Consider the following 23,719-nt stretch of genomic DNA (forward strand, 5'->3'; position numbering starts at 1 on the left):
TAAAATGAACTTTCCTTGTCTTTGGCTAAATATTGTCCTTTAAAATTTTAATGAGAGCTGCTTCCAATATAATGAATGAGACCCAAAAGGATATCTTCTCCTCTTTTTCCTTCTCCCTTTAAATACATGAACATTTCAAAGTGAGATTATCATCAAAACCATTTAGTTTTTCAAAATCAGTTCTCAGAGCTGGAGTCCCAGGTAATAAAGCTGATCTTCGTGTCTGGCTCCTAAACCAGTTTTGTCCTAATAGACACAGCTCACTTTCTGGACCTCCTGCCCCCCAACACACCCCATTCACAAAGGAAATCTATATAACCATTTGTCTTAATGAATCTATTTTCTGAGTATTGTTTATACATTTGGACATGTTTAGCCCCACTTAGAATTTGGAAGTTCCAAGAAATGGTCTCTTATCTCAGTTCTGCGGAGGACTTTGGGCGTGCCTCTCTCTAAGAAATGCTGGGAGCCAGATGTAGACATTGCATCACAGATCGCAGAGAGCAGGATTTACTTGCACCCAGGAGCACTCTGGGTTATTTTTGTGTGGATGGAAAGGCTTTTCTTCAGGTAGTGCTGCCTAGGAGGCAGTAGGGTTAAGAGCTGGGTTTGGGAGCCATCTTGGGCTCACAGTTCAGCTCTCACTAACACGGAGGCCATGAGCAAGTTGCTCAGGCTCTTTGTGCCTCAGTTTCCTCCTCCGAGTATTGAAAGTGTTGGTAGCATCCACCTCATATGAATGTTGTGAGGAGCAAACGTGTTCAAAAGTGCAGGGGACAGCACCTGGCACGTATTATGCACCTTTTGAGTGTGCGCTGTGAGGTTAAGTACAGTTTTGCTGCTTTTTACGGAGAAGAAACAGAAAGCCTACTTGAGGAGCCCATTCTGATATTTTGCAGTTTTCATTTTTAGTATCGTGTCCTGTGTCTGGAAGAAAACCCTGTTCCTATCCCTCTCCGAGTCTTAGTTAAGAAAGCCCCTGGCATGGGCATGATGCACAGCTGGAAGCAGCCTTCATGGCGGAATCACCATGGGTGTTCATGGCAAAGACCTGAGTTCAAATCCCAACCTGAAAAACATTTCCTGCAGTGGGACCTATACCGCCCATCAGATGACCCAAACTCCAGTTTGCTCATTTGTAAAATGGGTATAGTGATATATCAACCAGGGTTGTTTTAAGGATTAGTTAAATGCATATAGTCTAGCACATAGTAAGTTCCCAATAAATAAATTTGTAGTAGTAAATTATTTTGTATTGGTAAATCATTGATCAAGTGTAATTGTAATGTGGATGGCTATCCAACTTAACTACAGAAGAGTAGGAACCTCTATTTCATTATTTACCAGTACACAAATATTCTATACTGTTCCTCAGAGTATTATTGCTATTGAAAATTAGGTCAAACTTAATTCTCCCCTTTGGTAGAATAAGTGATAAAAGTTACTTTACTTCCTCTTTTCAACCTGTACATTTCCCCTCTGAAGCTTCCAGCAAATCTTCATGTCATTATTAAATTGTGGATACTAAATTTACCCAAAGCCCACTGAGGCACTGGTCAATTCTTCTCCTCTAGAAAGAACATAATCATTACTGCATGCCTCTCCATTAGTTCATTGCTTTTCTAACTGAGTAACGTTGCTGGCTTGCTTGATATCAGAACATCAACAAGCAGCCTTGCCTGGCTGATGGGTATGCTATGACCACTTTCTTCTTTTCACTCTTCTGTTCCTAGTTGGCTAGTCTTCAGCTTTAATCTCCATGGTTTTCTGCTTGCTTCTAAGTGACTTAACTATGTCATTCCATTTACACCCAGGAAACACAAGAGGTGTTAAGTAGTAAAGAATTTAGCGTGTTCCCTTGCTGCTGTGATGTCTATAGCAGAGCTTTGCCCAAAAAGGGAAAATATGGTGTGACAAAGCAGGTAGAGGCTTCACCACTGTTCCCAACTCATTGCATCTCATAATGACAATAATGTGTGCCCAGTGACATCATTGCCAAATGAGGATTTTGCCAAAATACTCCACTTCAAAGTAGAAATAGCAATAAGAGTCTTCAAAAGATTTATCTCTGTAGAAACCATATCTTACTCTACACTTATCTCCATAATGCATCAAAAGGTGCATTTTCATATTAAAGACATTAAATTAAAAAGTCCAACCCTTTGTGACTCTTTAGTCTCTTTTGGAGCAAAGAATGTATTGAGTGCCTCATTTTTCATCCATTGTGTGAGTAGGCCCATGGTTTCTGTATTCATACTCTTATACCATCATTTTTTTAAATGTCTTCCTGGGAAGAATAAATTATGAGCCAGTAAATCTCTTTGATATGATTTGGATTAAATATGAAGACTGACTGGTGAATCCTTTTTTTTTCCATCTTTTGACTGCAATTTCAGAATGTGCTTAGGTGAGCTAAAAATGCACATAGGTGTACTGCTGTTTCACCTTTTAAGGTTGACTGCCTTTAAAACCATACTCTAGAGAACTAGTTGTGCCAGAGGATTTTAGACTAAATCCTCTATCCATGCATGTCCATTTAGAAGCTAAATTAACAAAACTCTCCTCATCAACTTCTCAGATTGTCTCTTGCATGCCCATGGTAGCTAGAAAAAAATCGCTAGTAGAACAGTCAGGGGCTTTGATATAAATTTAGAAGTTGAACTCACATGTACTTATTCTTCTACATAGTGTCTCTTCTTGCAGTCAAAACAGAGCCTATGAACAGCAGTGAAACCACAACCACGACTGGAGATGGAGCGCTTGACACTTTTACTGGGTCAGGTAAAGCCTTAAGCTTGTGTGCTGTTACCTACACGTCGGGGTACTCACAGATCTCCCTGAATGTGCAGCCTCAACACTGAAGCTGCTAGAACTTTGATTTTTACAAATGTAGCCATGAAGATACTTTCTCTAGAACTAACCGATAGTCATACAAGGAGGTGTTTTTAGAAACTATATTTGGCTTGGTTTGGCTGGATTGTCATTTGACAGTGAAACAATCCCCTGGCTTTCTTACTAGAAATATACAGAGCTGACTTCCTTCATGATTATTTTATACAGAGTTAATGAATATAATAATTTGGTTGTAAGAGTTGACTTTCTTCTTTCGACTTGTCCATATAAATTACATAAAAACTGCCTTCTGTCCACCATTTGAGATGTAAGACTATCCTTTTGATTCCTTCTAAATAACCTTGTTTCCTCTCTGGGTTTAAAAAACTCTGCCTGTGTAAGCAGCTGAGTGACAAGTATTAAAGGTTAATGGACTGCAAAAGAGCACATGCTGGTTGCATTAGAACCCAGCCTGGAGAGCACCACTTTCACTCTCAGTGCTTCAAAGAGAACAATAATGCAGCTTTAAACATCAATCCTTTTTAAATATAAATACCTGATAACTCCCAGCTGGGCACAAAGGGCACAAATTAAGTTGACTTAGTTCAAGATTTTTTTTAAGTTAATACTTTGTTTAGTTTACTATCTGGTGAAAGGACTTTTTTTTAACCTAAGGAGGAATTTGTATATTGGAAAATGAGCATCAAACCCAGAAAAGAATTTATGGTAATTAAATCTTGATTCTACTTTAATATATGTTACGTGTATCCATGTTCACATGTACAGATGTTTTATATAGGTATGCATTATGAAAAAAGAATTGAGGTATCTCTTAGCATAATGTCATTGCAGCATGTGTTTGGCTTTTATAGATAGAGATGATCCAGTTTCATTAATTCACACTGAGTGGAAGCTATTGCCATTGTGTTCAATGTTAGTACTTAAATGTTAGTACTCCAAACAAAAAGAAATAAAAAATACATAAACTTTGCATGGAGACTCTTATATACTAATCCATATCATTTCTAGCATCCACCTGCCACTTAGGAGTATATAGATAAATACTGATTTGTTTTAGCACTCTTTATTGTCTGCTCACCATAACTCTCTGCAAGACGAAAGTATACGAAAAAAGTTTTGAAGGAAAGAAAGAAAATCGTTAAGAAATTTACTTCAATATAATTGCAAGCCAACAGTTAATTGCAAGCCAGATGATTGAATGACCGTGACATTGAATTTTAGCTCCAGAAAGAATTTCAGGGATCTTTTGCTCCATTTTAGGCAATAACACTCATAGGCAGAGAGATTGAAGGTGGCCAAGGTCACAGGGACAAGGCCACAGAGCTGGTCAATGGTTTTGATTCTGGCGCCAGGGTCCTTTCTCTAATTCCCCATTGAATAATATAAAGATGGGGAAGAAAACAGGCATGGATAGCCTTGCAGTCAGAAATTCACTCGTACCATCTTTCCCAATGGTTCCCCATTTTTTTCCAGAACTACCTAGGGCTATACTGTCCAATAAAGTTGCCACTAGTCCTATATGCTATTTAAGTTTCAATTAATTAAAATTTGATAAAATTTAAAATTTAGTTTCTAGTCACAGTAGCTACCTTTCAAGTGATTAATGACTACATATGGTTGGTGGTTATTATATTGGACAGTTCAAAGATAAAATATTTACAACACCATGGAAAGTTCTATCGGACAACAGGGATCAGGGATTCTTAACAGCAGCACTTAAAAATTCAAGCTAATTCTTTGTTTCAGTGGAGTTGTTCTCTGCACTGTAGGATGTTTAGCAACATCGCTGGCATCGACTCTAAGATACCTGCAGCAGCCCCCAGTTGTGACAACCAAAAGTGTCTCCAGGCATTGTTAAACATCCTGTGATAGGCTTAAATCCCTCCAGATATTGTTAAACATGCTGTGATAGGCTTAAATCCCTCCAGATATTGTTAAGCATCCTGTGGTGGGCTAAGTCCCACCCCACTCCCAGTGAGAGTTATTGCTCTAAGTTGTCATGATAATGATAAAAATAGAACCATAAAATTGCTTGACACCACCATCCCCTAAGAATCTGATAATATATATTAAAATGTTTTGCTGTAATTAATTTTCAGACATTTTGAATAGAGCGTTCTGCTTACTTTTGTATGCTGAAAGGGCAAAGCAAAATGGATTGCTTTGGATAGCATATGTGATGAATGAAATGACAGTGGGGAATAAAAGGCAGGTCCCCCAAATGTGCACATGGTATTCCAGAAATCATTCCTGAGCAGAGGTTGCCCTGCCTAGGAACAGTTTTTCCTTTGATCAGCATAGTTACAACTCACTTTAATACAATTTTGTTGTTTCCAGTAATCTGCAGACTTATGTGAGTTCAAACAAGATGTGTACATTTTAGTAAGGAAGCATAAACCTTCCAGGTTTTACCCCTTCTATGAATGTCTTAGTTATCTGAGCCAAAGTCTTTGTCTTCTATGTAGATAATGAATGTATGAACACTAAATATGAAATTTTAGAATTTAATTGAGCCTTTATATTGTTGTGAAGGCATCATTTTAATGATGTCTACATTCATTCATTAGAGGGAAACAGCATACTATATGTTCAGAATTGTGTTCCTGTGTATGGGTTTTTTGTGACTATATAAATTTGGCTATTTGGTTCATTTAATAAAAGCTGCTCTAGTGAGTGTTTCTTTTCATTATTCAATGAAAGGAAAGCCTTGCGTTTTATGATCCTGAGAATAACTGATTAATATAACCTAATTTTCTAGTATGATAAGTGTAGTTCCACAAATAAGAGCCAAAGATGTGGAATTAAGCCTCATTTTACTATATTTCTGCTAAAGAGAGTATTGATTATTGTGAATTAATGAATCAGACTGAATTTCCTGTAGAATAATGGTATTGTTATTATATGCTTACATTTAGTGCACATAGTGTGATAGAAAAAGTCTGTTTTCATTGGTTGATCCAAAAACTTTAAATTCTATTTAAATTTTTAATAAGTAGAAAATTAATGGTTTAATGGTCAGTTTACTTTCAACTATATATCACAAGTTCACTTAAAATTTGGTTACTGAAAATGTTTAAAACACAGCACTTCTTGTCATATTTGGATGATTTTCTAAATTGATTCATGATATACTTGAAAAGATACTTTCCTGCACTATTGCTCTGTAAACTACAATATACATTCCATACCCAAAGCTTATAGACAAAAGTGCATTTTAAACTCATTAAAATCTGCATGTTTATGAAGCAGCAGATCACAAGAGTACTTAATAGCATTTGGATATAGAAATATATCATGTTTCATAAAATAGTTAGCAACCTAAACCTATTTGTCACTTTTACAATTCTTAAAGTTTAGCTCCAGAATTACTATGACCAACTTAGAAAGGACATAGTACTTTGAAGTATAACTATGATTGATTAGACTAAACTAATTCCAGCGCTGCATTGTATACTACTTTAATCTTTTTGAAAAGTGAATGAACAGCAGATGGCCTCATAAAGGCACCCTGTGTGCTTGCCCAGTATGGATTGCCTCGGAAGGGACTGCCTCAACACTTTGGAGTCCATATATTTGCAATACATCTGTCTTAGTCACAGCAGATGGTTCTAGGAAAGAGAAACTTCCAAACTTTTGGATCCATTCCAAAGGGCTGCATGTTTGGATGAAATGTTAATGGAAGCTGACTTTTACCTTTAAGTTCTTCTCAGAAAAGTACTGTCCCTGATAGTTTAAAGTATATTCGTAAATATGATTGCTACTGCATTTGGGAAATTTTGTGATTATGTTTCAAAAAACCAATGTTGCTGCTGTCACCCAAGCTTTCTACATGTATTTCAATTATGACTATAGTATTTTGGATTCTGCATTATTAACTACTCTCCTGATTAATGAAATGAAAGGAATTAGAAAATGATAGCATTTTTCAATTTGAAACGGAAGGTTAGAATTTCAGAGTTTTCTTAATTTTTATTGTATTTCAATTAGAATACATGTGGAGGAAAAATAAGATCTATTGCCATCATATTTGGAATTGAAAACTCAGTTTGCAACATTTAAAATTTTACTTTTCTGTCATAAAAGCTTCATTACTTTCTCATTAAAGATCTCCATTCCTAGCCCCATTAAGACTTAAGAACGTGCTACTGATTTGAGAAAACAGCTGCGTGGTAGAAGGGAGTGGTTTATGAGATGAGGTTCATTTCATGCTGTCATGAGTACAAAACTCAAAGTGGTTTATTTAGGGAGGAAGTGTTTAGTTAGCAGTTAACTTTTTAGAAAATGCATTTTAGGGTCTGAGTTAATTTTCTTTTTAGAAAGCCAATGCACTTTTAGAAACATAAACTTAACTAGGTAATTTCTTCAAATTGGTTTTGTGAACACTAGTGAAATATATTTATGAAGCCACCTTTTATGCACTGGCTCTTGTGTCTTACAGTAATAACAAGCAGTGGCTACAGCCCCAGATCAGCGCACCAGTATTCCCCTCAGCTATATCCTTCCAAGTAAGTGGTCAGTAGATTCTTTTTGACTTGCTCAAACTGTTTTCCAGGAGTATCTTTATTAAATCTGTATTCGCACAATATACCAACTTTAAATGGGCATACATTTATGTATATAAATATATATAGGTAACTGGGTGGATAGAGGCTTGGGGAGATTAGACATATAGATAGATAGGTGCAACTCTAGAAATGGTCAGGCCCACCTTTGGATATTTATTCGCCTTGAGGAAAACATTGAATTCAAACTAGAATACTCTGATTTGAATGCAAATTCAAAAAGTGCCAGTGAGTTAAGAAAATCCAAAGAGACTAAATTTTCTCCAAATGTCAACATTTCATAATTCAGTGTATTCTACCACAGAAATATTTTCTTGGGTTTCAAGTTCTAATAAACATTTTGGGGGACTATGTTGATATTATTTTATAACTAAGGCTGTCAACTTATCAAGGACAATGGTACATAGTTCAGTTTTATTATATTAGATATATATCTGAATTTTTTTGGAATCATCCAGGTGTGCCAAAATTTTGGACTCATGCTACATAGACATTTAAATGTAACAGGTTATTTTCTTTGGCAGCTAGAGTGTCTGTCCTTAAGCATAGACGGAATGGGATTTCCAATGGGGACATTATGTGAAATGGGGCATGATTTAGGCAATGGCATTCCATTTCTTCTCAGGAAGCTTCCTATTCCTTTTTTTAAGCTTTCCAATCCTTGGTGTTGATTTTTTGCCTAGGAAATGGGAAAGTTAGGGTCAATGATGACTTGTAGTTGACATGGGGGGACTGGAGATAGGGAAATAGATGATCCACTACATGCTCATGTGTCTCCTTCCTCGAATAGTTGGGCCAGTCCTTGAGTCAGACAGTCTCTCATCATTCAGAATTACTTACTTGTTATCTAATATAACATCTAATAAGCTTCCACACATTTTCACATGCACATGCTCACCACATACCCCCTAAAATGGTTTTAATCCAGCATTTCCACTGCTTTTAAGTTGGTACATAAAATAAGATGCTTCAAAAGGGTAATTATCTTTATTCAAATGCCCTACTTAAGGAATTTGAAGCATATTTCTCGTCTCAATTGCCAGTGTCAATTTAATTTTTGCTTATTCTTTTAATTTTGGGCTAATGCTGGTAACATGGCTGTTGATTTTCTCCACATGCTTTAGACTATCCAACAGCATGTTCCCTGAATCTAGGGTTTCTAAGCAGACTTTTGGAGTTACTGCATTGCATTCAGTCACACATGGTGAGTGTAACTGGGCTCATGAACAACTAACTACCTGGCCCGTGCACCCTTTTCCTCGTCTGCAGATTGATCAGGAGTACTATTAATATTTAGGATGTCGACAAGGATTGTAGAGCTGGAAGAGAGTTTAGGTATACCATCTAAACCAAATTTCTTAGTGTATACGTGAAGTCTAGACATAGGGAGGTTAAATTATTTGGGTAAGGTTGCTAGACTGGTTTATAGCTCAGCCCGGGCCCCTGGCCATCAGATGCTTGCTCTTTCTTATATTATTAAAATTAAATTGTGGATGAAGAGGAGAATTACTTCCTGGAGCGTGTAAGGTTTCACTGAATCTAAGCTGTCTGATTCAATGTGCAGTCTTTGTTGCCACAGTAATGCTATTTTTCTGGTATTTAGGCCCTATCCACACATTCTTTCTACACCAGCAGCTCAAACAATGTCTGCCTATGCAGGCCAGGCTCAGTATTCGGGGATGCAGCAGCCTGCTGTCTACGCAGCCTACTCCCAGCCAGGACAGCCCTACAGCCTACCCGCTTACGGTACTGCACCTCTTCTCTCTCTCCTTCTTTGTCACGGGCAGGTCATCCTGCTCCATAGTAGTTCCATAGTGTGATAGAAGTTGCGACTTGGAAGCCAAATCCTTGACTAAGTGGTTTGCACATGCATTTTCCAAACAGATCTGGGCGTGATGTTGCCAGGTATCAAAACAGAGGGCGGACTTCCACAAACCCAGGCCCCGCTGCAGAGTGGGTGCCTCAGCTACAGCCCAGGCTTCTCCACCCCACAGCCAGGCCAGGCACCTTATTCCTACCAAATGCCAGGTGAGTAGCCACACGTGAAACCTGTCACGTGAGCACTGAGTCTCTGAATGACCTACCTTGGCCTCAGATGAGAAACTGACACCCTGTGATTTCATCAGAAAAGGCAAATAACTTGGGAGACACATGATGAAAATTGCTGAATACACATCATAAAAGGGGACCCATACCGAATTTAAATACTTACATTTAAACTGCATAACACTGTCAAGGAACCAAGTCCAAGCAAAGCAACCTCAGAGCCAGCGATTGCAAAGCTGCCATGTCACTCAGCACGTCTGGTGTCCATTTTAGCCATTTAAAAGATTCCTAACACAAACCAATATTTTCTTTTTGGTATTCTATAACTACTTACTGCTATTTCAGTTATATTTAAAGTTGAATTAGCGCTTTTCAAAATCCCAATTAACATTGACGGATTCAGGATTTTTTTGTTCATTTCAAATCTACCTATCCCTTATGGACACTGTGTTTCTCAATAGGAAATATTTATACAATTTCTACCCACTTCCCCCTAAAATATCCTGACTATTTAATCATATAATTTTTCTTCTTGATTTTTATTCCTATTAAAAATGGTATTTAATCTTGAATTAGTCATTGCAGAAAGAATCTTAGAGACGGTAAAAACATTAAAAGTTTTATCTGCCATTTGTCTATAGTGTCCGTTGTAAATTTTGGACTCTATTATAAACAGTTTTGAACCTATTAGTATTGAGATTATAGTCAATTGACTGAAATGAAACAATTACTTTTTTTTGGCTGAGGTGCCAGGTCTCTCTTTATAGGTAGGTAGAAAGATATCTGCATACACATTTCAGCTACATGAACCACTCAGCTCCGTGAGCAGTGGGAAAGAGTACAGAGGCCTTGATGTGATTCTCCAGAAAGCTTTTACTATTGCTATTCAAAACTCTTTGTACAAGTAAGCAGCTGCCCCTTTTGTCTTTCATTTTGCTCCTTAACAAATATGTACCATAAGGATACAAATATATTTAAATCTGTAATTGTTTGTTCACTTGCTTTTGCCCAAATTAAAATAAAGTCAAGACCTTTCAGTAAAGTTTTTGAAGGCCCGTGAAACTTTGATCACTGCAAAATAAACTGGTCTCGCTTGATTCTGAACCCAGTTCACAGCTCTTTTGGTCTAACATAAAGGAAGAGAGGAGGAATCTGGAAGCATCAGTTCTCAGTGGGCTCGGTATGTTTATTTCCTAAGCTAACCTCATCCAAGTGCTTCACTCAAGTGGTTTTGGAATGCAAATACAGTCTATACCGATGACTGGAAGGTTCTAGTAGTTTCTTGGAAGTAGTCTCAGTCATATGATATTTTGTCCTTTGAGTACCCTTGCACTTGTACACGCTTAACCCTCGGATGTTATCTGCAGCCCTTGTTCAGACTGTTCCTGTTTAGCTGAACAGACTTCTATAGGAAAGGCTTTACGTGCTGTGCAAGAGGGGTAGAGCTGGGCACATTTTCTTTATAAATCACTCAATGTCAGATTTCCCTGCCTTAACAAGTACGGTGAACCTCAAAAATGTATTTCTCTTATTGGATTCTGCAGAGTGCAGTATTTTTATTCTTTTCCAAGAAATCCTTTTAAAATCCACTTTGTTCTTTGCCTCTAGGTTCTAGTTTTGCACCGTCTTCTACTATTTATGCAAATAATTCAGTTTCCAATTCAACGAATTTCAGTGGTTCCCAGCAGGTACAGTAGCTTTTTGTACTTGTGCTTTTTTTTTTTCCTCAGGTTTTTGAAGCATGGTTCAGATTGCTGTATAAATGCATATTCTCCCAGAATATGACTTTTTTGTTTAGAATTAAGATGGCATTTCAGACTAATAAATAAATTAACTCTCTAGAATTCTTGGATATATTTTATTCTGGATATTTTAGATTTCCTGGTTGCTAAATATTTACCCTGTAAGCATTTAAGCTGTGGTTGTTTAAATCATTTAGTATGAAATTACAAAATGTATGACATCCTGGTTATCTTAAAATATACTAAAGATAATTTTTTTCTGATAAAATATGGTAATTATTATGAATAGTCACTAATAGATTGAACTATAATTAATAATCGAATTTGTTGTGTAGATTCTATGGCATTTTAAGCCCTAAAAAAGTATCATTTGTTACTCAACAAAATGCTTCCCAAACTACTCATGGCCTTTTTTTCTTTCCTTTTATCAGTTCCGTGAAGGTTTTAACTAAATATTTTATCCTACTTTACTTGCCTTTGTCACCTTATTTGCCTCTGTTTTGTATGTGTAAGTTTTAAAATCTAGCTTTCTCAGAACTATGTATAGAACAAGAGTGAATGTTCTTGAATGAGTAAATCATCTCTGAGAAGCTGAGTTTGTAATATTTATAGACATTTCAGAAGTCTTTTGTCCTGATTTCCTAATTCTCAACCAGTAATTAAGATGGAAGGGGAATTAGTGTTAGTAATCTGATGGAATCTCATACTCTATAGCAAATGTTCCACAACAATGTAGTACGTGGGTGGAGGGGTGTTGTATAAGAATTCCACACATGTATGATTGCTTTGTAAATTCAAAACTTTAATAGCAATTTAGGATAAAACATGCTAGATATTAATATAATAAACACCAATTATTAAATCAGATCCTTACTCATCATCTTAGTGTGTAAAAGGATTTCAAAGGATCATTTAGATCATTCTGAGATTCTTAAAAATTTTAGTAAAATTCAGGTTAGGGCAGTAAATCCAGTGCCTTCATTGTTCTTGGTAATAAATGAGGCAAACTATCTGCTTGAAAACTCCACTAAAGACTAGATGAAGGCTTCAGGTGATATGTAGCTTGTGAGGGCTGGATAAGAATATCTCTTATTCATCTTCTTTTACTTCCTGTCAAGAAAACTAGAATTATCAAAGGTAGCCTTAAAGGGGAGCAAAAACCACAGAAATGTAATCTGAGGTCTGTGTGGAAGCTGTGAGGGGCAACCCCACCTCCTCCTCATTGGTGTTGTTTGAAGATGTACCAGAAATGATTTTGTGAAGATGAACTGCTTCCATCACCTCTCCTCTTCAAAGGATGGGACCTGATAATACAGATCCTTGGATAAGTCATTACAGGGGCAAAGTGAACTGTGTGCAACTTTTAGGCGGATTAAAATTTGCAGACCACCTCTGGTTGTCTTTTATTACGTGCATATAGGAGATACCCAAAAATGGTCTCTGCATATTATAGGATCTTCTCAAAACCATGGACTCAAAAACGAGTGGAGTCAAATAGGAATGTTGCAGTGCCCTGAATGATTACTTTTCTTTGGAGCACACTAGAGAGTAAATTTTCTTTCAAACATACACATCTCAATTATTGTTTCAGGATTATCCATCCTACACAGCCTTTGGCCAAAACCAGTATGCACAGTATTACTCAGCATCCACGTATGGGGCATATATGACATCAAATAACACAGCTGATGGCACGTCCTCATCCACCTCAACCTATCAGTTGCAGGAATCTCTCCCGGGACTAACAAGCCAGCCAGGTACAGATCTTCATCCAGGTGAAATACTTTTATATGTTTTGTTTTGTCTGTGTATTAGTTAGCCAAAGGGGTGCTGATGCAAAATACCAGAAATCTGTTGGCTTTTATAAAGATTATTTATTTGGGGTAGAAACGTACAGTTACCAGGCCATAAAGTGTAAGTTGTTATACTTCCCTCTCCAAAGTCTGTTGTCACGTGTTGGAGCAAGATGGCTGCCAATGTTCAGCCTTCCTCTTCCTCTAAAGGCTCCATGGTCCCTGCTTCTTTCAGTATCAGCTGTAGGCTGGGATAAGTTTCTTCTCTCTCCCAGGGCTCATCTCTCAACGGGCTTGGCTGCTCCAATCTCTCCCATGTGTTCACTTCCCTGGCTCCAGCTCAAAAATCCAACTCTCTTCTCTGCCATGTTGTTTCACTGATGCAGCCCAATCAAAGCCTTAATCATTATTTAATCAAGTAAAAGTAAACCCTCTGAATCCAATAAAATCTAATATGTCCAGAGGGATAGACCAGATCACAAACATAATCCAATATCTATTTTTGGAATTCACAAACAATATCAAACTGCTACAGTCTGATAATTGAGGAAAAGTGGACATTTGGAAAACATGACCAGGAGCTCCCCAACAGGTATGCTAATGTTTAATCTGTGTTACCATTACTGTGCAAGACAAGGCTCTTCTGGGATTTCAGAGAACCCTTTTTTTAGATATAGGACAAGTAAATTATCTTAATCACAAAATGACGGTAGATAAAGGACAAGTAAATTATCTTAATCACAAAATGACGGTACCAATATGGGTGTGAAAAGGTGAATGGACCTTGGACCAGGCTAATTATTTTGTGAACAACTTGAGTGACAAAGAAGAATCATCATAGTATCTTCTTTGGCTGAAAACAGTAATATTTCCTCCATCCTTGGAAGAAGGCATAGTTCCTTCACCTGCATGAATTGTAAGTTTCTTCAGCCAGTGGACATTTCTTGTAATCCTAGAGTTCATGGAATCAGGGATGGGTAGTTTAGTATCTTCATATGATCAACATTTATTTAAACTCCATTGCATTCTTGTTTCTGAAGCTTATCTGTGTATTTTTAGAATTTTATTTGCTGGCACATATTTGACACAACTGAACTATTTAAAGTTAAATGCAAGTTTAATAGAGATTTGGCGTAATGCCAATCAAAATTTTAGCATAATATTTGGCAAAATTAAAATGCTGATTCTAAAATTATAAGGAAAGGCAAAGGGACTAGAATAGCCAAAACAGTTTTGAGAAAGGACACACTTCCAGGTCTCACATTACCTGATTTCAAGACTTACTGTAAAGTACATTAATCAATAATCAAGAGAGCGTGATATTGACAAAGTGATAGATGCATCCATCAATGAAAGAGAATAGAAAGTCCAGAAATAGTCCACAAATATATTGGACAACTTGACAAAGGTACAAAGGCAATTCAACGAGTGAATAATCTTTTCAACAAATAATGCTAGAACAGCTGGATGTCCACATGCAAAAATAAATGAATCTTGACTAATAACTCACATCACATACAAATATTACAAACCTTCATGAAATGCTAAAAAGTACAAAACTTCTAAAGAAAGCACAGAGAAAATCATTATGAAGAAGGAATCATGATCATGATACTGGAAATTCTTTATTACTGCACCAGTGGAACCAAGAAGACTTAATGCCATTTTATAATTCCTTATGGAATGCCTGTTGTTGCGATAGTGAATGAGCTCCCAGTTTACCATTAGCTTCCATTTAAGAAGCAAGGCATTATATTTTTTATTGTAACATTTTGTGTGATTTATGTATCTTTTAAAAAAAAAGAGAGTTGCATTAGGCACATGCCAAAAGATAGAAAAAAAGAAGCAAGGCAAATCAAGCATATAATAACAATAGTGATGGATTTAAAAAAAGGGAAAATGCTAGATGATATGAGAGAATAAACAAGAGGCACCTAGGACGCGCTCGTTTCAGGGTCTTCAAACGTCTCTCCCTTGACAACTCCCTTGGTTTAGCCTAGTCCAGCCCAGACCCCTGTTCCAAATCTGTCCTGACTCTCTTCAACTCCATACTTGCATTTCATCAAGGGTCTTAGCTTAATTGAAAAAGAATGAGTGACTTCAGAATCCTTGCCTAACAAGGAGTGGAGATACTTGAAGTAAGGAATAGTTGACACACTCTTATCACACCAAGAAAGATTTTCCTCCGTGGTGACTGCATGTGGGACAAAAGGTAAGGTCAGTGCATGCAAAACAAAACCACAAAAGAAGTGCTTCATTGCCAGTAAATCAGAGCCTGAATAATGGACAGAACCAGCACGGTGTTTTAAAATTGACTAGACTAGAGCTTCCAGCGGTGAAAATCATGTGTTTTCTCAAATGTAGTATATGTTGGGTAGAGCTTTGAGTGAAAGGCTGATTTTGCTCTAATTTCAATATGATCACAACATAGCCTTTCTGCAGGAAAGACGGAGATGTTTACCTTCCATTAGTTAAACAATGAATCTTCACAATAGCTGTTATGTTTACTTTAAAATACTAAGTGCAGATGTGTATATAGTCTGAGTAGGTGACTTTGAATGTGTCACTGTCATATTAACTAAGTCAGAGTGCTGCCATTTCTTCAGGCTTCTGTGAGTCACTAATGCTAGCATTATGTGGTTTGAACTAATTTCCAGATTTTTCGAGATTTTCTGTTGAATGTAAAGAAGAAAATATTTCCACTTGTAACTACAGTATTCTCTGAACCCAAATCATCATAACAGGCATACCTGGGTCTGTAAGGAATTCTGTGACTCTCTTCAATCAAGGTTTGGTTTTTAAGTTTCAGTTTGCCTTTTCAGATCTGGCATGCATCCAAAAAGCAAACAGATTTGTAACTGTGGGATTTTTCTTTATTATTGATGACATCTGTTGTATTTAATTCAAGGGCAGGAGAAGTAGTTCCCATTGACAGGCATTTTGGACTTGAAGCAGAGACCTACAATTAAATCCCTGATTTTTCATAAAACTTCGGTGCCGACTTCTCGTATTTTTAAAATGGAAACATACCTTTATGTTCAACAAGAGACAGATGGTTCTTTGGATTTAGAGATAAGCCTAATGAAATAAATTACATCTACATATCCAGCTCACAAGGTGCAGTTCTTCATTGCTATACTGATTAAGGATAATTATGCAGTCATGTATATATTGGCTAAAGAAGCAGCCTAGGGCAATTTGTAATGACTGATCTTACTTGGAATTTGCAAATAGCATTCAGTTATTTACTTTACCCTTATTAAGTAGTTTGACAATGGAATTGAAGAAACTCTACTGTGCTGATCAAGGATTTTTCTTTGCCTTTACATAAAGTTTTTCTTAGATATATTATATTTTTGATTTGCAGCCAGAAAGTTTGAATACTGATTAGTATATTAAGAGTAGAGATATTTTGTATCCCCTCCTTTTCAAATACTTTAAATATCTTTAAAAGTAAATAGTTTGTAATACTATCATCCCTTACTCTGAGACGTCAGTAAGCATTACGATTTGTTAGCTAATTCAACTTTACAAGAGCTCCCGAAAAGTAAATGATATAGTAAGAACACCACACTCTTCTCTAAGAGGCCAGTTTGTCAGGCAGAACAAAGGAGCCTTTTCAGAGCTTACAGGCACTACTCATCTAACTGAAACCAAGGATTCAACAAAAGGATTCAAGTAGAAAGGACAAGCCACGTGAAGCTGCTCTGCCAAATCACATTTTACCTCCCTGCAGCATTATGTGCTCTAGTACAATTATTTGAGGTGAAATTTGGCAGAGTCACTAGGATTAATGACTTTTTCCTTAAAAAAAAAAAAATTATCAGCAACTGTGTAATGACTGGTTGAGCTCTGGTTCTTAGTTTCACCCTCTATCAGAAGAGATGGTAGCATCTCCAAAAGGTGTAGAAGTCAGGTAGACTTCTACTTGGGTGATTACCAAAGGAGCCCAGATCCCAGATGCATTGCATGCCCTTCACAGGTGGTGATGCTCTCTTAGCTTCTGTGACATTCTCTCTGTGAATTTCTTGTCTCTCACTCTCCCAGGAATTGTATAAAGTCTATAGGACTGCTTTGATCAGTGTAAGCAGATCTACGTTTGACCTCTTTGTAACTTGGAGGGTCTGTTGCTGTTTAGGGGAGGAAGTATAGCATGGTGGCTAATGAAAAAGTTCTGAAATTATACCAGTTTTGCCACTTACAAGCAATTTAATCTCAGTAAGTTAAGTCCCACATGTCCTTTGTTCCGCCATTTTAAAAATGGGAATGAAATTGGGTCAGAGAAAGATTGAAATCAGATATGTGTGTAGAGAATGCCTCACAATAAAGAGTTCTGACAAATCCAAAGAAATAGACAAACAACCCAATTTTTAAAACAGGCAAAAATTTGAAATGGTTGTTTCGATAAAAGAGGCTATCAAATAGGCAAGAAGCATAGGAAAAAGTATTTACATTATTATTCATCAAGAAAGGGCTCATTAAAACTATAATGAGATACAACCATGAACCCCCAATGTCTAAGATGAAAAATATTAATAACAAAAAAGCTATCTACCAATACCAATTTTGACAAGGATGTGGAACAACTGGAACTCTTGTTGCTGGCGGGAGAGTAAATGGATGGAACCACTTTGGAAAAAGGTCAGTGTCTTCTAACAATGAACGTAGGCCTTCTGTTGGCTCAGCAGACCCTCTGCTGGGTGTGTCTACCCAAGAGGAATGAAAGCATAAGCTCATGAAGACATGCATGGGAATGTTCATAGCAGCCTTACTCATTATAGCCCCAAACTGCGAACGACCCAAATGCCAGTCAATGGAATGGATGCATAAAGTATAGGCACACGACCAAGTTCAAGCCAGCATTGAGGAAAGATCAAGCAACTGCTCCAGGACAAACACAGATGAGTCTCACAGACATGATGAGCAGTGAATGAAGCCAAAAACTTTGCAATATTTTTTCTTAAAAAGTGGATAGTGTGTTATGCACAGTAAGAGTTTAATAAATGTGGAGCTACTCTTTATTGTTTTCTTAAAAGGCTGGTTTTTTTTTTTTTGCCCCCATCAAAACACATCTGCCCATATTTTGCCTTTGAAGCACCAAATTCTTAGAGCCCTTTAAGGTCCTTTAACCACTTGGAGAGAATCAATAGGTATCAAGTGTTACATTTATTCAAACCCAGGCTCTTCTCTGACCACAATCTTTTTCCTTCCCCCTTCCATTGTTTTTATCCCTTGCTGTGACAGTTGCTGGCTCCTGAGTCATTTGAACAGCTGAATTGTTCCTGCCTAACTCCATTTTTGTGGAGCAGTCTACAATCAGCCACCCATAACTGATCAGAATGACTGGAATTTTGCAAATTTTTGTCGTTTCAGCTCATGCACTGTTGCAAGAACAAAGCCGCCTTATGATGGTTAACACCTGAAAATTGATCTATAATGAATATAAACACAGGCTTATGGAATACCATCCAAAATTTTTTTTCAAAGTTTGCTTAATATGTGAAGGTTAACTTTAATTTGTTTTTTATTTGAAAGAGAGCATTAATTAAATATGTGAGGGACATAGTAACCTGAGGAAATTTCTGTTTCAAAGAAATCATAAGAAATTTTTTAAAGTGTGATTTCAAAAAAGTGTTGGTGTGTGTTTAAATACCTAAGCCTCATTTATTGCCTATACAAGAAAACAAAAACATATGATAGGGTTATATTCAACCCCATAAGAAAAGAACTGATTATTACATTGTCTACTATCACATAATGTGGTAGTAGACAGAATCCCACACAATGAAAATCCCTGTATTTTTAGAAAAATTCAACTACTCATGTATGGCATATATACTCTTATCACTTTCTTCTATATCTCCAGCTGTTTTAAGAAGATGAATGTCAAAGGAGTAATTTGTTATGAGAGGGTATTTTGGATACAAATGGAAAGAGACTTAGTTCATATTTGCCAGCTCTGGCTTGTATATACTCTTGCCATCATCACTGATGAACAATTGTTAAGGACCTACTTTAATTGTGTAATATTATTATAGAGTTCTTCTAATAAGAAACTATGAAATGAGTTCTTTAAAAAAATAGGAAAGGTAAGTGAATTAAGTACATTAGATTCTGGTATGTTTGGGCCATATAGCTCTTTGGCTTTGCCCTGAGAGCTAATTACTTAGAAGTTAAGGTGGTTGGTTCATAGACTGAAAAGAAATGAGAAATAGTCATTTTACAAGACTTACAGTGAATCCACTAGCCAGGTAATGCACATATTTTACCTTTAAAACTTAATTGTGAATTAGTGGCAAAAAGTACAACTCAGATAAATTGTACAAGCAATTTCTGTATTAGTCCACAGTGATATACCGTGAGCTCTCAAACAGAATAGAAAGCCTGCTTTCTAAAGTGCCTGTCCCTGAGTGGATGCTGATTAAACTCTGAATTTCATTATAAACAATTATATGTTGGCTCTGTAAAAATAACCATTAATTAGAATATCTGGTCAAAAATAGTGCCAAAGTTTTGCCTATTTTGTTCAGATTTCTTTATATAGATTAAAAGTTGTTTGGCTGCCTTCAGAATTATTATAGTTTAATTTTATAATAAAGGATAATAGTCAAAACATTTTTATATTTACAAATTCTTTAAGTTAATATGGATTGCCATTTGACATTCCTAGAAATTTTTACTTTATACATATGCTTTAAGCCAAAGTAAATATAAATCAGATTGATCCCTCTCAGTCATCCAAAACTGTAGTTATTAGTACCCAGGTTTAATATACAAAGAAACGGAGATTGAGTGAAATGCTTGAAGTCCTACAGCTACTCGTCTTCCAACTTCTACTTGTTATACTTGACCTCACTGTTTATCTCATCAACTCTCCCCCAGGTTCACGCACTGCTCAGTATTCTTCCTCATAAAATGCTCTGTCAGGAGTCGGTGTAGCTCAGTCTTTGAGTACCTGCTTCCCATGTTTAAGGTCCCCAGTTCAGTCCCAGAATCTTCAAAAAAAAGCTCTGTCACTAGCTTCAGATATCTCAGACCTTTAAGTACCCATGGATATGCAGAAGTCAGTTGAACAAAGAGTCTGACGCTTAGGATGTGGTCTGGTGGTACATAAAGATGTATAGGTCATCAGCAAGTAGGGTCACCAGGAAATAGGGTCATCAGTGTAAGGGGTCATAAATAAATAGGATCAAGGGCATAAGGGGTCATCAGCATATGGGGCCATCAGCATATGGGATCAAAAGCATAGGAGAGGGTTAGACCACCCAGATTGTGTGCAGTGGGAATGAAATGCTCAAAGGAAGGAAGGGCTGCTAGACAGGGAGAGTACCAGGCATCAGCTGCCAAGTAATGGTTGCAAGGAGAGGTGGGTAACAGGAGCCTGTGGAGAAGAGGTCCAGAAAGATAAGAAAGATAGGAAAGAAAGATAACAGAAAAACAAAAAGGCAAACAGGGAGGGTACTTGAATAGACACTTCTCCAAAGATATACAAATATCCAATAAGAACATGAAAAGATGCTCAGAATCATTAGCCATTAGGGAAATGCAAATCAAAACCACAATGAAATACCACTTCACACCGTCTGGAAGGCTATTATTTTAAAAATGGAAAACAGCAAGTGTTGGTGCGGTTGTGGAGAACTAGAAACCCTCACACATCTTTGGTGGGAATGTGTAACGGTGAAGATGCTGTGGAAAACAGTTTGGTGGTTCCTCAGGAAGGTTACATATAGAATTACTACATGACCCAGCACACCCACTTCTAGGTGTATCCCCAAAATAATTGAAAGCAGGGACTTGAACAAAGAAATGTTCATAGCTATGAACTGATGTTCTTAAGTGGCATTATTCATAAATACCAAAAGGTGGAATCAGCCCAAATGTTCATCAATGCAACAACATATAAGTAAAAATGTGGTATTTATATGCAAAAAAATTTATTCAGTTATAAAAAAGAATTTCTGGTACATGCTGCAACATTGATGAACCTTGAAGTCATCATGCAGAGTGAAATAAGCTATTGTATTTGTCCATTAGGTGGTTATTGGACACTCATGATTGCGGTGTTTTCAGTAAAGTTTTGGTGCACTGAAGCCAGATTACAATCAATGAGATGTCAAAAAGTGGAGATAAATGTGTTATCCAAGAGCACAGCCATTGGCCACTTGGAGCTATTGAGTGCTTGTCATGAGGCCAGTGCGGATTACGTATAAAATACACACCAGATTTCAAAGAGTTAGTACAAAAAGGAGAATGTAAAACATCTCACTGATAATTTTTTAAATTGATTATATGTTAAAATAGCATTTTGGATATATTAGGTCAATTAAGAGTGAAAATTAAAAATTAATTTTGCATGTTTCATTTTACTTTTTATAATGTGGCTACTTGAAAATCTAAAATTATTTATGTAGACACATTTATGACTGACATTGTATTTCTTTTGAACAGCACTGGCATGTACTTTTCTTCTAAGAAATTCAATTTGAAAGGAGAAGAGAGCAAGCAGATAGTATCTAGAAGGAAATGCAGTGTCAGGGAGAAGGACTTTTAAACATGTCTATGGCCCACTGGAAAGAAAGAGGTTGAAGGAAATACGAGAAAGGGTTTGACTTATGGAGCCGGATCCCCTAGGAGCAGGAAGACAAGGGGAGTCAAGTTTGCAGGTGGAAGAATGGAATTGATCTGAAAGAAGTCGTCTCGTCCTCTGAACTATGACAAAAGGAGGTGAAGATAGATCCAAATGTAGATAAATGTGTAGGCGGGAGGAGACAGGAAGTTGATGGCATATGCAGTACAAAAGACTTTCAGGCTTAATAGATCATGTTGATTAAAATTAGGAGGATTTGTGGGACCTCAGCAGGGTCACTCCAGCCCTTGAGACTTCTTCTGCTTCTGAAACTTGTGGAGTTGAACTAGATGGTCTCACAGATCCCTCTGTCCCAAACTTTATATGAATTTTTTACCATAAATGTTTGGACTGAATTAGGATTTTGTGTGAGATGATAAATCTCTTTGGTCATAGGGACATTTCTCTTGCACAGGAATTTAAGATCATGTATTATGAAGACTCACACTTGATCTGAAAATGAAGTGTTCTTGACTCAAATGATGTTCTTTTCAGGAGAGTTTGACACTGTGCAGAGCCCTTCCACCCCCATCAAGGATCTCGACGAGAGGACCTGTAGGAGTTCAGGGTCAAAGTCCCGAGGAAGAGGCCGGAAAAATAACCCCTCCCCACCTCCGGACAGCGACCTGGAGGTAGGCCTATATCTTTAAAAACTGCAACATGATGTCTTTATTTTACCGAATAAAATATTCTGCACCTTACAGCTTTTCATAAAGTTCCAAATTTGAAAACGGAAAAAAAAAGATATATCCTCAATTGAGTGTACTACTTTGTAGTAGGCATTTTACAGCTCTCAAGTTTGAGATTTCATCCATGATGTTTGACAAAATTAAAAACAATCGCGACTTAAGAGTGGTAGTGCTTTATAAATTCTAGGTCTGAGATAAATGCATCTTTTGATCTAAATGGACATAAACTGGAATTTTTAAAACTTTCTGAGAAAAACTATTTATATTTGATAGTACTAAAGTAACGAGACATATATATAGGTCAATAGATTTAAAAAGGTAAAATTAATCTGTATGGGGAGGAAAAGTAAAATTTAAAAAATAGGAAAAAATTTCAATCATTTGATATGTATCTCAAAATTTCTATGTCTGTGTAAGATCTGAATAGATACCATTTTTCCAATTGAGGGTTTCTGAGATGTGCCCATACCAAGCTGGTTGATTTTTATTATAAATTAGGTGAAAGTGTTCCTAAGCATAATATGTTTTCTTTCTCACACAACCAAATATCTCAGGTAGGAAAAAAAATTAAATTTCCAGAGCTAGTAAATAAAGTAACAGACATTGTGCTTTCCTAAGAAATAATTTCCTTTAACTGAACAAAAGTAGCAAATTCAAATACCTTTAGGCATTGCCAGGTAATGTACAAGAATCCATGGGGCTAGGCTGCTGAGTGTCCCAGAATCTCTGCTGTGGTCAGAACCCGGAATTCTGATTGAAAGCCCCTATTTTTGAAACATTGGTGAATAATTTGAAATCTTTCAAAACACTGTGCAAGCCAAACAACACATATGCTGGCATAATTTGACCCAAGGGCTCACACTTTGCAATTTCTCATTTGGTGATTATACTTTGATGTTTTAAATACATATAGATATATATTTCTTTTCAGCCCTATATTTCATGAATCCGTGAGTTATAAAACTTCACAATTCACAGAGTTTCAAGCACCTTTCTATCATAAAATCCAAATACCTTTGTGTCTTTTTGTAATAACTGCAAATAAAAGTTTGAAAGAATTCATTCAGATCAGAACATCTGGTTTTTAACTTTATTATTATTTATAGCACTCTTGCTCTTCCAGTATTACAGGGGTTTAATTTGTCAAATTTGGAAAAGTTTTAATGGAGTAGGATAATTATCTAAAAACTGTTATCAAGATATCCAAGAGTAAAGCAAGGTGTTTTCTACTTCTAAAGAGATTTCTGTCTCCTCAGACCTTTATAATTCTTTGACAATTATCTTTCATGTCTTCAGCGTGTGTTCGTTTGGGACTTGGATGAAACCATCATTGTTTTCCACTCACTGCTTACGGGGTCATATGCACAAAAATATGGCAAGGTAAGGAATCAAGAAAGTGTACTCC

The 23,719-nt window shown here is 36.7% G+C and overlaps 1 protein-coding gene across 27 annotated transcripts in view; it reads left to right on the plus strand.

Moving 5' to 3' along the window:
• Positions 1-23,719, plus strand: part of EYA4 (EYA transcriptional coactivator and phosphatase 4) — a 271,160-nt gene that overhangs the window by 212,815 nt on the left and 34,626 nt on the right. For 9 of the 27 annotated variants that reach the window (XM_071218667.1, XM_058307490.1, XM_058307488.2 and 6 more), the window contains 8 exons: positions 2,689-2,781; positions 7,292-7,358; positions 9,019-9,161; positions 9,300-9,443; positions 11,070-11,149; positions 12,795-12,978; positions 22,121-22,257; positions 23,611-23,694. In XM_071218667.1, the coding sequence (XP_071074768.1) occupies positions 2,689-2,781; positions 7,292-7,358; positions 9,019-9,161; positions 9,300-9,443; positions 11,070-11,149; positions 12,795-12,978; positions 22,121-22,257; positions 23,611-23,694 (932 nt within the window). The remainder of the gene's footprint in view (positions 1-2,688; positions 2,782-7,291; positions 7,359-9,018; positions 9,162-9,299; positions 9,444-11,069; positions 11,150-12,794; positions 12,979-22,120; positions 22,258-23,610; positions 23,695-23,719) is intronic. The other 18 variants (XM_058307500.1, XM_058307502.1, XM_058307494.2 and 15 more) reach the window with 5 other exon arrangements.

This window comes from Dasypus novemcinctus, chromosome 11 (assembly GCF_030445035.2).
Source record: "Dasypus novemcinctus isolate mDasNov1 chromosome 11, mDasNov1.1.hap2, whole genome shotgun sequence".
Taxonomy (NCBI): Eukaryota; Metazoa; Chordata; class Mammalia; order Cingulata; family Dasypodidae; genus Dasypus; species Dasypus novemcinctus.